General features: G+C 53.2%; 2 protein-coding genes across 3 annotated transcripts; one reads left to right on the top strand and one right to left on the bottom strand.

Moving 5' to 3' along the window:
• Window positions 1-1,001: 1,001 nt before the first annotated feature.
• On the top strand, window positions 1,002-5,818 carry LOC125950178 (dihydropyrimidine dehydrogenase [NADP(+)]). 2 transcript variants are annotated; one of them, XM_049677902.1, is made up of 6 exons: window positions 1,002-1,141; window positions 1,295-1,474; window positions 2,061-3,387; window positions 3,476-5,001; window positions 5,070-5,227; window positions 5,309-5,818. In XM_049677902.1, the coding sequence occupies exons 2-6, from the start codon at window positions 1,421-1,423 to the stop codon at window positions 5,397-5,399; spliced, it is 3,156 nt and encodes a 1,051-aa protein (XP_049533859.1). In that variant the 5' UTR covers window positions 1,002-1,141; window positions 1,295-1,420; the 3' UTR covers window positions 5,400-5,818. The 2 variants fall into 2 exon arrangements, with proteins under 2 accessions (XP_049533859.1, XP_049533869.1); XM_049677912.1 differs by lacking the exon at window positions 1,002-1,141 and having other exon boundaries at window positions 1,167-1,474.
• On the bottom strand, window positions 5,496-11,216 carry LOC125950225 (uncharacterized). The gene is made up of 5 exons (XM_049677999.1): window positions 10,920-11,216; window positions 8,805-8,930; window positions 8,466-8,654; window positions 8,309-8,384; window positions 5,496-8,213 (listed from the first exon to the last, which is right to left on the bottom strand). The coding sequence occupies exons 2-5, from the start codon at window positions 8,893-8,895 to the stop codon at window positions 8,102-8,104; spliced, it is 468 nt and encodes a 155-aa protein (XP_049533956.1). The 5' UTR covers window positions 8,896-8,930; window positions 10,920-11,216; the 3' UTR covers window positions 5,496-8,101.
• Between the last annotated feature and the right edge of the window lie 461 nt (window positions 11,217-11,677).

Below are 11,677 nucleotides of genomic sequence, written 5' to 3'. Positions count from 1 at the left end.
TATCGCCCGATAGCAATCCGTATTGGACGATCGCGGAGTACGCCGCCTGACAACCGGGCAGACTGTCGCACGCGCCAAGGGGCTCCCAATAATACCCCCTAAACACCGCACGGCTACGCTACGAGATAAGCAGACTACCTTCCAATCCACCAAAGACAAAAAATAATAAAACAGTGACGTCCGTGTTGCCCAAACCGTGGTGTGGCGCGGACGCAATGGGCATATCAGCACCGCTATCGGTTCCATAATACCGTCAAACAATACATTGTTGACCTTTTCGGCAAAGTTTGGCTATCTTATCGCCGCAGCCATGCCGCGGTTCGGATGTTTTTTTTTTATTTTTGTTTTTTGATGTGTCTCTCTAAAGATTTTAAAATGGCGCACCATCTTCGTCTTCCTTGGACCTGCTGAGATGGTCCCCGATCCTCGAAACTCTGAGCCTGGTTCGGCGGGTAACATACCCCGTCGAGTGACCGTTTGGTTGAAGGTTTCGATGTGACTAGAATGTTGAACCCCAAACGCACCACGGTTGTGACCTAAGCCGTATTATCGCTCAAGAACCACCGATGGATTGAACAATGTTGCCATGTCACCACTACATGTGTGCCTTCCGGTTCTTGCGATCCGTGTCTAGCATGTCTTCGTCCCGGAGCATGCTTCGAATCTATCAGCGTAATCAGCAACCGTCTACGCACTGCATTCCAGTCAACGAAGAAGCGATCACTAACAGACAGAGAGCGCGACGAGCGTCTTCAACTCACGCAAGACAACACAACACAACACACAACAATATCAATATCGGGTGTTGACAATAGTGTTGTGTCAATACACGTGGTAGTGTGCGAGCTATGCACAGGCTTGTGATCGGTCGCGTATCGCAACTACCACCGCGCGCGCGCTAGCGCACCCCGCCCGTACCGCGTAATTGCTCGCGCCCTAGCCCCCTGAGCCACATGTGTTGCCGCTCTGTCCAGCTCCAGCAACGCGCGCTTGTTGTATCGCTGCGCACTTTCGCATCAGTCTAGATTGGTGTGCCACTGGGAGTAGTCGCGACCTGCTAGTGCTGCTTAGCGCCATTCCATTCCCTGCCCCTTTTCAGGCTAGTACTCGAGTCTCGTGAAGAACAGACAAAGGCGTGCTGGTAAGTGGAGGGTTGCTAGTAGAAAACCGAGATACGGAGAGAGAGATAGAAAGAGAGAGAGAGAGAAGTGGCTAATTGACTGGTTGGTTGGACACTTGGACGAGCAGACGAAGTCCACTACGAAGTTACACATCTTCAACCTGCAATTTGCAGATCCGAACTACGAAAGCAAAACGCCGCAGCAGCAGCACCAATCAAATCAAGCAAACCAGCGACCAGCGTGTCTGTCGTGTCTCTGAAGTGTGTGCGCGCGCGCTCACGTACAAGGTGTTGGCAGCAATGAGTATCGCTAGTGCTACAGCAGTGTCCAGCAAAGATCTGCCAGATATTGAGGTAAGCGAACAAGCCCTTTTCCTAGCGCTCGTGTTGATGTGTGAATAGCCTCGCCTTACTACGCCGTTCTTGTGCTGTTGTGGTGGAGCAGCTTGGAAGATTGGAAGTGGCGAAGGTTTACTGTTGGGATCTTGAACAACATGGTCCATTAATGGACCAATTGGTCTCACCAGCACACGACGGTACCGCAGCATGCATGCGCGTTGGTGGGGCGCTTGCAGTTGTGGCTATAGTGAGGTCTGCTAGACCTAGACTGAGCTACCTAGACGTTAGAGCGCTAGTCGATTATATACCGCACGCCTTCAATATACTACTTGTTGACCTCTAGTGGCTCTAGTGGCGAAGAAATGGGAGGACAAGCTGCCTAGAGCTGTTCTTGAACAAGATTGTACTTTAAGGGAACTTTTTCGGGTAGATATGAGTGACAGCAGTATTTTACGCCAACAACACTTAATGGACTTAATGGCGGTTTTTTATTGGTTTTTAAATTCCCTGCAAGTGAGGCGAGAAAATGCATTTGCAACATTTTTTTTTATTTATTGCCATTGCTGCTTACACTACGCGGTATCCTTCCAACCGTCCACAGAGTCTGCTCGCGCTTAATCCGCGCGTGAAAACCCATGGCAGCCTGGTACCGACGGTGCAAACGAAGCAAACGAAGAAGCAGTGGAAACGCAACACCGACCGGTCGGCATCCTCCTGCTCCTCGTCCTGCAACCCGCTGACGAATGACTTCTCCGACATCAAGCACACGACGCTCGGTGAGCGGGCGGCCCTGCGGGAGGCGTCCCGCTGCCTCAAGTGTGCCGACGCACCGTGCCAGAAGTCCTGCCCGACCCAGCTCGACATCAAGAGCTTCATCACGAGCATCGCCAACCGGAACTACTACGGTGCGGCCAAGGCCATCTTCTCCGATAACCCGCTCGGGCTGACGTGCGGTATGGTCTGCCCGACCTCCGATCTGTGCGTCGGCGGCTGCAACCTGGCCGCGGTCGAGGAGGGTCCGATCAACATCGGCGGCCTGCAGCAGTTCGCGACGGACGTGTTCCGGCGGATGGGCCTGCGGCAGATACGGCCACCGAATGCGCGACCGCTCGCGCATCCGAACAAACGGATCGCACTGCTCGGTGGCGGTCCGGCTTCCCTGTCCTGTGCCACCTTTCTGGCCCGGCTCGGTTACACCGACATCACGGTGTACGAACGGAACACCTACCTCGGAGGCCTTAGCTCCTCGGAGATCCCACAGTACCGGCTACCGGTCGATGTGGTCAACTTCGAGGTGCAGCTGGTGAAGGATCTGGGCGTACGGTTCGAGCTGGGCCGCTCCCTGTCCGCCCGCGATCTGACCGTGCGCGGTCTGCTGCAGGACGGTGCGGATGCCGTTTTCCTCGGCATCGGTCTACCGGAGCCGAAGATCGATCCGGTGTTCCGGGGGCTCGGCATCGAGCACGGTTTCTACACCTCCAAGAGCTTCCTACCGAAGGTGTCGTCCGGTAGCAAGGCCTGCCTGTGTGCCGCCACCGCCGCCGCCACCTCGGCAACCCTACCCAAGCTGAGTGGTAACGTCATCGTGCTCGGTGCCGGCGATACGGCGTTCGATTGCGCGACGTCAGCGCTACGGTGCGGTGCGCGCCGCGTATTTGTCGTGTTCCGGAAGGGCAACAACAACATCCGGGCCGTCCCGGAGGAGGTCGAGCTGGCGCGGGAGGAACGGTGCGAGTTTATCCCGTTCATGGCCCCGAAACGGGTGCTCCGGCAGGACGGGGAACGGGAAGGGCGAATCGTGGGGCTGGAGCTGTGCCGCACCGAGCAGGACGACGACGGGCACTGGATCGTGGACGAGGAGCAGACGACGCGCCTCAAGGCGAACTACATCATCTCCGCGTTCGGTTCGGGCCTGTACGATCCTGACAGTGAGTAGTGGTAGTAGTAGTAGTAGTGTGGTCCCATCTCCCTGCACAATTGACTACCACCACCTCTTCTTCTTCTTCTCCACCACAGCCATTGAGGCGCTGGCCGGCATCAAGCTGAACCGCTACGGACTACCGGAGGTCGATCCGGAGACGCAGCAAACGTCGCTGGCGGGTGTGTTCTGTGGTGGCGATCTGGCCGGGGCCGCCGAAACGACGGTCGAGTCGGTGAACGATGGCAAGACGGCCGCCTGGTACATGCACTGCCAGCTCCAGGGCCTACCGTTCGATGGGAAGGTCGAACTGCCGCTCTTCTACACACCGATCGATGCCGTCGACCTGTCGGTCGAGGTGTGCGGTGTCCGGTTCGAGAACCCGTTCGGTCTAGCGTCGGCCCCACCCACCACCAGCACCGCGATGATCCGGCGTGCGTTCGAGCAGGGCTGGGGTTTTGCCGTCACGAAAACGTTCGCCCTCGACAAGGACGTCGTGACGAACGTCAGTCCACGGATCGTGCGGGGTGTAACCGCCGGTCACAGCTACGGACCACAGCAGGGTGCCTTCCTCAACATCGAGCTCATCTCGGAGAAGTGCCCGGACTACTGGCTGGCCGGTATACGGGAGCTGAAGCGCGACTTCCCGACCAAGGTTCTGATCGCGAGCATCATGTGCACGTACAACGAGCAGGACTGGACGGAGCTGGCACGGCGGGCCGAAACCGCCGGTGCCGACATGCTCGAGCTGAACCTGTCCTGCCCGCACGGTATGGGCGAGTCCGGTATGGGTCTGGCGTGCGGCCAGGACCCGGAGCTCGTCTACAACATCTCGGTCTGGGTGCGGCGTGCCGTCCGGATACCGTTCTTCGTGAAGCTAACCCCGAACATCACCGACATCGTGGCGATCGCCCAGGCAGCCCAGCGCGGTCAGGCCGACGGTGTGTCGGCCATCAACACCGTCCAGGGGTTGATGTCGTTGCGCACGGACGGTACACCGTGGCCAGCGGTTGGTATCCACAAGCGCACCACGTACGGTGGTGTGTCCGGCAATGCGACCCGCCCCCAGGCACTCCGGGCGGTCTCGCTGATCGGCAACAAGCTGCCCGGGTTCCCGATCTGCGGCATCGGTGGTATCGATTCGGCCGACGTCGCCCTCCAGTTCATCCAGTGCGGTGCCCCGATCCTGCAGATCTGCTCCTCCGTCCAGAACCAGGACTTTACCGTCATCGAGGACTACGTGACGGGTTTGAAGGCGCTGCTCTACCTCAAGGCTAACCCACCACCGGCCACCGGGCTGGACGGTACCGGCTGGGATGGCCAATCACCACCGACCGGCAAACTGCAGAAGGGCAAACCGGTGGTGCCGCTCCGGGATGCGGACGGCAGGACCGTGCTGCACTTCGGTGAGTACAAGCGGCGCCGGGAGGCCGAGGTGGCGAAACTGCGCCAGCAGCACGGTCCACTGTGGGAACCGTGCCCGGACACCGTGGCGGATACACTCCCGGACAGTACGGAGAAGGTTGCGCCCCGGATCCGGGATGTGCTGGGTGCGGCCCTACCCCGGATCGGTGACTACAAGCGGCTGGACAACACCAAGCAGGTGGTCGCGCTGATCGACGATGTAAGTATTCGTCTTGCTGTCGTGCACTAGCGCCTCGCCATACTATAACAACACACGTTGCGTTACAGGATTTGTGTATCAACTGCGGCAAGTGCTACATGACGTGCGCCGACTCGGGCTACCAGGCGATCAGCTTCGACAGCCAAACGCACCTGCCGCACGTCACCGACGATTGTACCGGTTGCAACCTCTGCCTGTCCGTTTGCCCGATCATCGATTGCATCAGGTAGGCGTGTGTGTGTGTGCGGGTGTGTGTGTCATTTTGTTTTCCCCCGTGAAACTAACCTTACTTTTTTTGTCAACGCAGCATGGTCCCGAAAAAGATCCCGCACGTCATCAAGCGCGGCAAACTCGAGTCAACGCTCACCGTACACGCCCTGGGCCAGATCGGGCAATAGAGTGCCCGTTCGATGCGATTGTTCGGATGCGATGTCGTCGGCACCGAAAAAGGCCACCAGAAGGCCCGGAGAGGGGCCGCCCGGCCAGAAGATCGATCCGTCTCTAGGTTGATTTTATTTAGATTGGTTTTTTTTTTCTTTTTTTGGTAGTTTGTTTACAGAATTGTTTATTCACTGGAGGATTTTCTAACGTGTCTGTCTGTGTGTGTGAGTGTGTGCTCGGGGCCTTCCCAGCAGCCACAACAACTGCATTGCATTAACAAAAACAAAAACAAAACAAAAAAATAGAACAGAAAAAATAGGTAACTAGGAATAGAAGAAAAAGAACCTAGCGTTGTGTTGTCAGCGAAGCGTTGTTATTTTAGACGTCGCCGGTAAACTAACGGCTAACAAATAAAGCGATATGCGATGAGCTAAGGGGATGATGTTGTTTGTGTGTATTTATGTGTGTGTGTGTATGTGTGTGTGCCGGAACCTTTTCCGGGCTTCCTCCTTCGGTGCAAGTATCGCGAGCAATCCAACTCTCTCTCTCTCACTAGCCTGCGTGTCTCGTCTTTGTGTTTGTGTGGGTGGTAGAAGGAGGATAATAAGAATGGAGAGAAGGGAAAAAAGGTGGAAAGTGGGGGTGGCGGGGGCGGTGGTTGGTGTCTTGTGAAGGACTCTTGTGCTGGCATTCAGCTACCCTTGAGTCCGTGGCAACGTTGTCCTATCGCAAGAATCGTGCAGGCCGCCAAACGCCCGGCTGTGCGTTCCCCGATGTGTTGTTTCTTACATCCGTTACCCCTTTCCGTTTTGGGACCTTTACTAACGATCTCCCTCTCAAATAGAGTGCCAGTTCATTGCAATATACATATATATATATATATATATATATATATATATATATATATATATATATATATATATATATCGGTAAAAAACCAATATATACACCTCAACCGATTCGGTAGGCTAACCGATTCTAATTGCATACATTTAGGGGCCGAACATTTCAAAATTTGACCGTTAAATAACCAGTGGAATGAACAAGAACCTTAAACATGAGATTAAATCAATTTATGGTGCGAAAAACTACCCAAATACTATCTTTCGACAGTGAAAATGTAATGGCTTCTCCCTACCCCCTTCTCTAATAGCACTATTTAACGTTTATAACGTATTTTTTAAAGATATTTAACTGAAAAGGTGTGCATGTTTTTGGGATAATTATTATGGCTAAATCATTTTTTTATCTATCTGGAAGGGACGGGGGAAGGTATAAGCGATGTACTTGCTATGTACTCGCTCCCTCCCCACCCCTCCTCCACTTTCCACATGTATTTCTGTGTCCGGCTCATTCTATGGTTATCTAACGGCAAAATTTTGAAATGTATAACCGCTAAAATTATTTGAATCGGTTGAGGTGTATGTTTTGGTTTTTTACCTATATATCTATGTATGTAGGTATGTATTTGTTCGTAAAGTTAAACTGAATTATGTACGCAGTACGTGGCGGGTCCGGATGGCGGCCATATTAAGTACCATCATGGTGACGAACAGAGGCTTTCTCTCGCATCTGGCTGGCAATCTGGTTAGAAAGGATTAGGCAACGCACGGTTGTGGAAGTGGGTGTTTGAGGGTTGGGGGGGTGGAGGGATTGAGGGTTCGGGGTAGTACATTTCCTAACACTTATCCGACAGTCCGCCATGACGACGCTGCCGGTGCTAACCGCTGTGTTGTGTCACATTATGCTACTACCGTACCGTAAGTATAATTGTAGGTTGTTTAGGACATTAGGCATGACTGTAACATATAGCTACAATTCTCGATGCTATTCGAGTATGTGTGTGTGTGTGCGTGAGAGACAGAGGGAGAGAGAGAGGGAGAGAAAGAGTGTATGAGTGGGTGTGTTTGCAAGTGTATAAGCGAAGGAAAGTGCCCCAAAGAGGAGCCTTGATCCTTCCCTTTGATTCACGCTATAATACTTTATAATATGATACTGCTTGTTTTCCTTCATTCGTTCGTCGGTTTCGTTTTTCTCCTCGCCTATTTAAAAAAAACCAAACACACACATACACACACACACAATCCCACACACACTCAGCCCAGCACTCACACACACACACACGCGCGCCACGCGCTCTGTTCCACTCACTGCACCACATCAACCCATATTCATCGAGGTTGTTAGTTGAGTTGTTTTTTTTTTGTTTGCTTGTGGGACGGGAAGAAGTAGGCGGGCAGGGAGTGGGATGCGCGAGTAGCCGAAACACCAAAAACACTCCTCTCTGGCCCTTAATCGGGCTACATTAGCAAGCGGTGGGAGGGGGTGGGTGGTCAGGTGTGAAGAGGTATTCGCTACAAATAAAACGAGGGAAAAACGAGGAAACGATCCCGGCGGAACGATCGACATCCACTCCACGAGCCGGTCGTCCAGGCTGCTCGTGGACCAGGTAGGTGCGTGTGAGTATTTCCCACGGAATCGTGTATCGTCGTGAGGCAGAGTAGTGTTACATGTGTGGCACACAAAACACACAAACAATATATATATATATAGAGAGAGAGATAGCAACGACTATTACATATTCAATCCGCGGTAGAGAGAGAGAGAGGTAAATAGTGTTTTTTTCTTTCTGTTTTAAACTCCGATCATTGTATTCGAGTCGTCGTATTTCGGCCAGTGGCTTAGCGGAAGCCATAGTGGCCGCGCTAATATGCAGGCCTTAGTGGAGCGTAGAGTACAGCGGCTTCGCCTCCGGTTCGTATTCGACTTCCTGTGGAAACACTACCTGGCTCGGCTTATCCTTCAGATACAGCCCGTAACGCGATGGGTATCTGGGGGAGAAAAGAACATGAGCAAAGAAAAAGGAATGTGAGCGGTGTGGTTGCTGGCTGCTGCACGTTTGTTTTTTGTTTCGCTCCTTCCTTACCTGCGATCGATGTCCCTCATTCGCTCCAGGTGGTCAGCCCAGGCCTTCTCCGCATCGGCCAGCCTGTTCACGCTTGCTGCAAAAAGAAAACAGAACAGAACCGCGTGAGAGAGAGAGGCATCATCATCATTCTGCCACAAATTTGGAGCCTACTTACGTGCCCGCTGCGAGCGCACATAGTGATGGTCGTAGATTGGCCGGGGCGAGTAGCCGTACGTTTCCCGGTGCACTGGCAGATAGTGGTATCCGGGGGAGTTGATGCGGCCGGACGCAGTATCCGGCTCGTCGAACAGCAGGATTGGTCGCCGGTAGGCTGGAGTGTCGTGTGCACGGATATCATCGGATCCTGCGATTTTCGGAGTTTGGAGGTTTTGTTTTTTTTTGTTTGCGTGTTTGGTGTGTAGAGAGAGGCGCGAAATAGAGAGAGAGAAAGATCGAGTCAGATGAGGCCACTGGCTGCCCCCCGCTCCCCTTGGGTGAGAAGCTTTTCGCTTACCTTTCAAGGATCGGATATACGATTGCCAAAACTTCGCCTTCTTGTTTGGCGTCTCATTCATGCCGATCATGGCTAGATGATTTTTGAACATTTTGATTCCTTTTTTGTTGTCGTAGTTTTCGTTCGCTGCAATGCAGTGCAGATCATAATGGGTCGGCCCGAGAAAGGGGAAACACACAAAAAAAAACAATGGAAACTATCATTAGACATGGGGACATCACCGCATCAGTTTGGTTACGTCGCGTAGCATTTCATTTCGCACATACATACAAAGGGTGCCTGTGGCTGTGTGGTTACACGCTACGGTCTACACAGGCACAGGCTCTCGCCATTCCTGCACATCCCCCACACGCTTCCGTCTTGCTTACTTCATATTTTTGTTTTTATTAATAACCAACTCATTCAACGGCCATCAAATGACACGATATCCTTGCTCCGCATCACCTTACCTTGGCTTGGCTTGGTTTGGCTTGGCAGCCAGGTAGAAGCGGCCCTAACCGTAGGCAGGCGACCACGTACGAGCGCAAAACTAGCGTCGAAAGTTTATTTATATCTATCACTAGGTGTGATGCGCAAACAGTGGTCGACGAAGCCGGCACGGGTCGGCTCATGGAAATTCTTGTAGAGTCCTTCTGCGCTTCAGTTATAATGCGGTGACTCACCGCCACCCCACCCTCCCCATTCCACCCTTCCGCTCCCCCGTCCCCTTTCCCTTCTCTTGCTCACTCGTCGTTCGCCAGTAACCTGCCGGTGGCAGAAAGCTGAAAAACCTTGGAAATCCCGCCGATCCGGACTCAGCTCAGTGTAGAGCGGCTGGGACGGCGCGCATTCTATTTATAGCCAACCCAAAAAAACTTATTCCGAATCCCGAAAGTCCATCCAATCCATCCATCCAATGCGGAGGGCGATTTATCGGCGATCGGCGGTTTCTTGTTAGAACATTCGAAAAAAAGCAACTCCCGAGGATACCGCCTACCATCACCAGCACCATCGATTAGTACCCCTAGTATTCCTCCAATACCCTATATACCCGGGCATACCCTGGAGTGGAATTTCTTCTTAACGTTTGTTTGGTGCACGGAATGGTCCAAACTCTCTGTAAGTCTAGGTACAGGTTATAGCTCCCCAAATGGCGGTATTCTTGGACCAGGGCTAGACTAATCAGTATCCAGTAGGAGTACCGGGTACAGGTATCTGCTGCAAGGTCACCGGAATGAGCGCATTACGCACCGCGTCTCCGCACAACAATTGGACTTATAAATAGCTGGGGCGTCTACACAGCAGACCTACGACCACAAGCGACCGCTATAGGTTGGCGTCGATGCAAAATTCATCGGTGCTGGACCCAAAGAAGCTGGACGATGACGTATACCATCGCATAATGCGTCCGCGGTTGAAGTACTCCGTTTTTTTTTCTTCTTTTTTTTTACTAGCAGAATTTTTCCAGCATTTTTTTTTCTGGCTCAAGCCGAATAGACACTAGACTGCCGAGGATACAACGACAGTGGCAGCGTGCGTGCGTGCGTGCGTTTGAAGGATGGTGTGGCTCGCGCAATTTGCCAGCCAGCTGCCAGTTCTAGAGTCCTGGAGAAAACCCGAGACCGGCGGGCGCGCGCGTGTGTGGGCGTGGGCAGGCTGAGAACTGATAGGCTGGAGCCATAGTTTTGAGCAGCGAGCAAGTGCACCACGAGCTCCAGCAATGTGTGACGCAATGATGGTTGATTGATGAGCGCCTTGGCCTTGGCGCCGTTTGATGCCCCCATTCCCTTCCACCCCATTCCCGCAGGATACACTGGCACCAACACCAACACCCGATAGCTAGCCTGTCTTGTGTGCCTTTCTGTTGCTGCTTCTTCTTCTTCTTTTCTTCTTTTTCTTCTTCTTCTTCTTCTTCTTCTTCTACTACTACTACTACTACTACTTCCTCATCCTAACTCACTAGCACAAGACAGCGAATCGTGTCCAGAGCAGAGCAACCTCACACAGTATCACACAAACACACACGCACACACATACACACACAGACCACAGGGTACGCTTCGCTCAGAGCGCCGGAAGCGACTGCATATGGACAAAAGGACGCAGGACGCAGCCGCAGGATAAGGAAAAACTCACATCAAATTATAGCTACTCCTGGATCTCGCCGAGGGATGGAGTAGAGGATGTGTACACTTCACACACGCACGCACACACACATGCGCTGAGACAATGCAATCGCACTGCTATTGCACTGGTGATGGACTACGATTGATGATGATGTTGATGATTATGAATCTCGGAGTGTGCTCGGTTGAGAGCCTTCCTTGCTTCCTTCCTGCAGCGCGCCGAGTGAACCGTCGGAGTCGAGTGGCTGGCCTGGGTTTGAGGATGGTCTGCGCCCTGCTTGGAGAGACTCTATCGTAATACTGATCGTACGGAATGTGCGCGCTCCACCAAGAAGAGGTTGTTTGGTGTCTTCCAATAGCGCCCCCAACCTCCGGCTCGCCCTCGCCGTCCGCAGCCCATCGTGCTCTGGCGCACTCGGCGCACGGGCGCACTCGGCGCAGCTGCCTTGACGCAGCGCGCGCGCTTCGGATATACGCCGCACCGTGCACGGGGTGCCGGAGCAGGATAATGGCGCGATGGATGGCGCGTGGGAACGAACAAACCCCCCCCCCCAACCCCTTTCTCCTTCCATTCGTCCCGCCCTCCCCACCCTCCACAGACCCTTCTTGCCAACGGCCAACGGGAGGGTGTATACGTTTGGCAACATCTCGCCTTGTGTGTGTTTTTTTTTTGTTTGTTCTACTTTTTTCCCTTCTTTTCTTGGTCTTGGGTAGGCAGATGATGCAATACCGGTCGAGGTCATCTCGTAAAAATACAATTTATTCAAT

This window comes from Anopheles darlingi, chromosome X (assembly GCF_943734745.1).
Source record: "Anopheles darlingi chromosome X, idAnoDarlMG_H_01, whole genome shotgun sequence".
Classification (NCBI taxonomy): Eukaryota; Metazoa; Arthropoda; class Insecta; order Diptera; family Culicidae; genus Anopheles; species Anopheles darlingi.
Note: the sequence above shows the minus strand (reverse complement) of the source record. Positions and strands in the feature narration are given on the sequence as shown.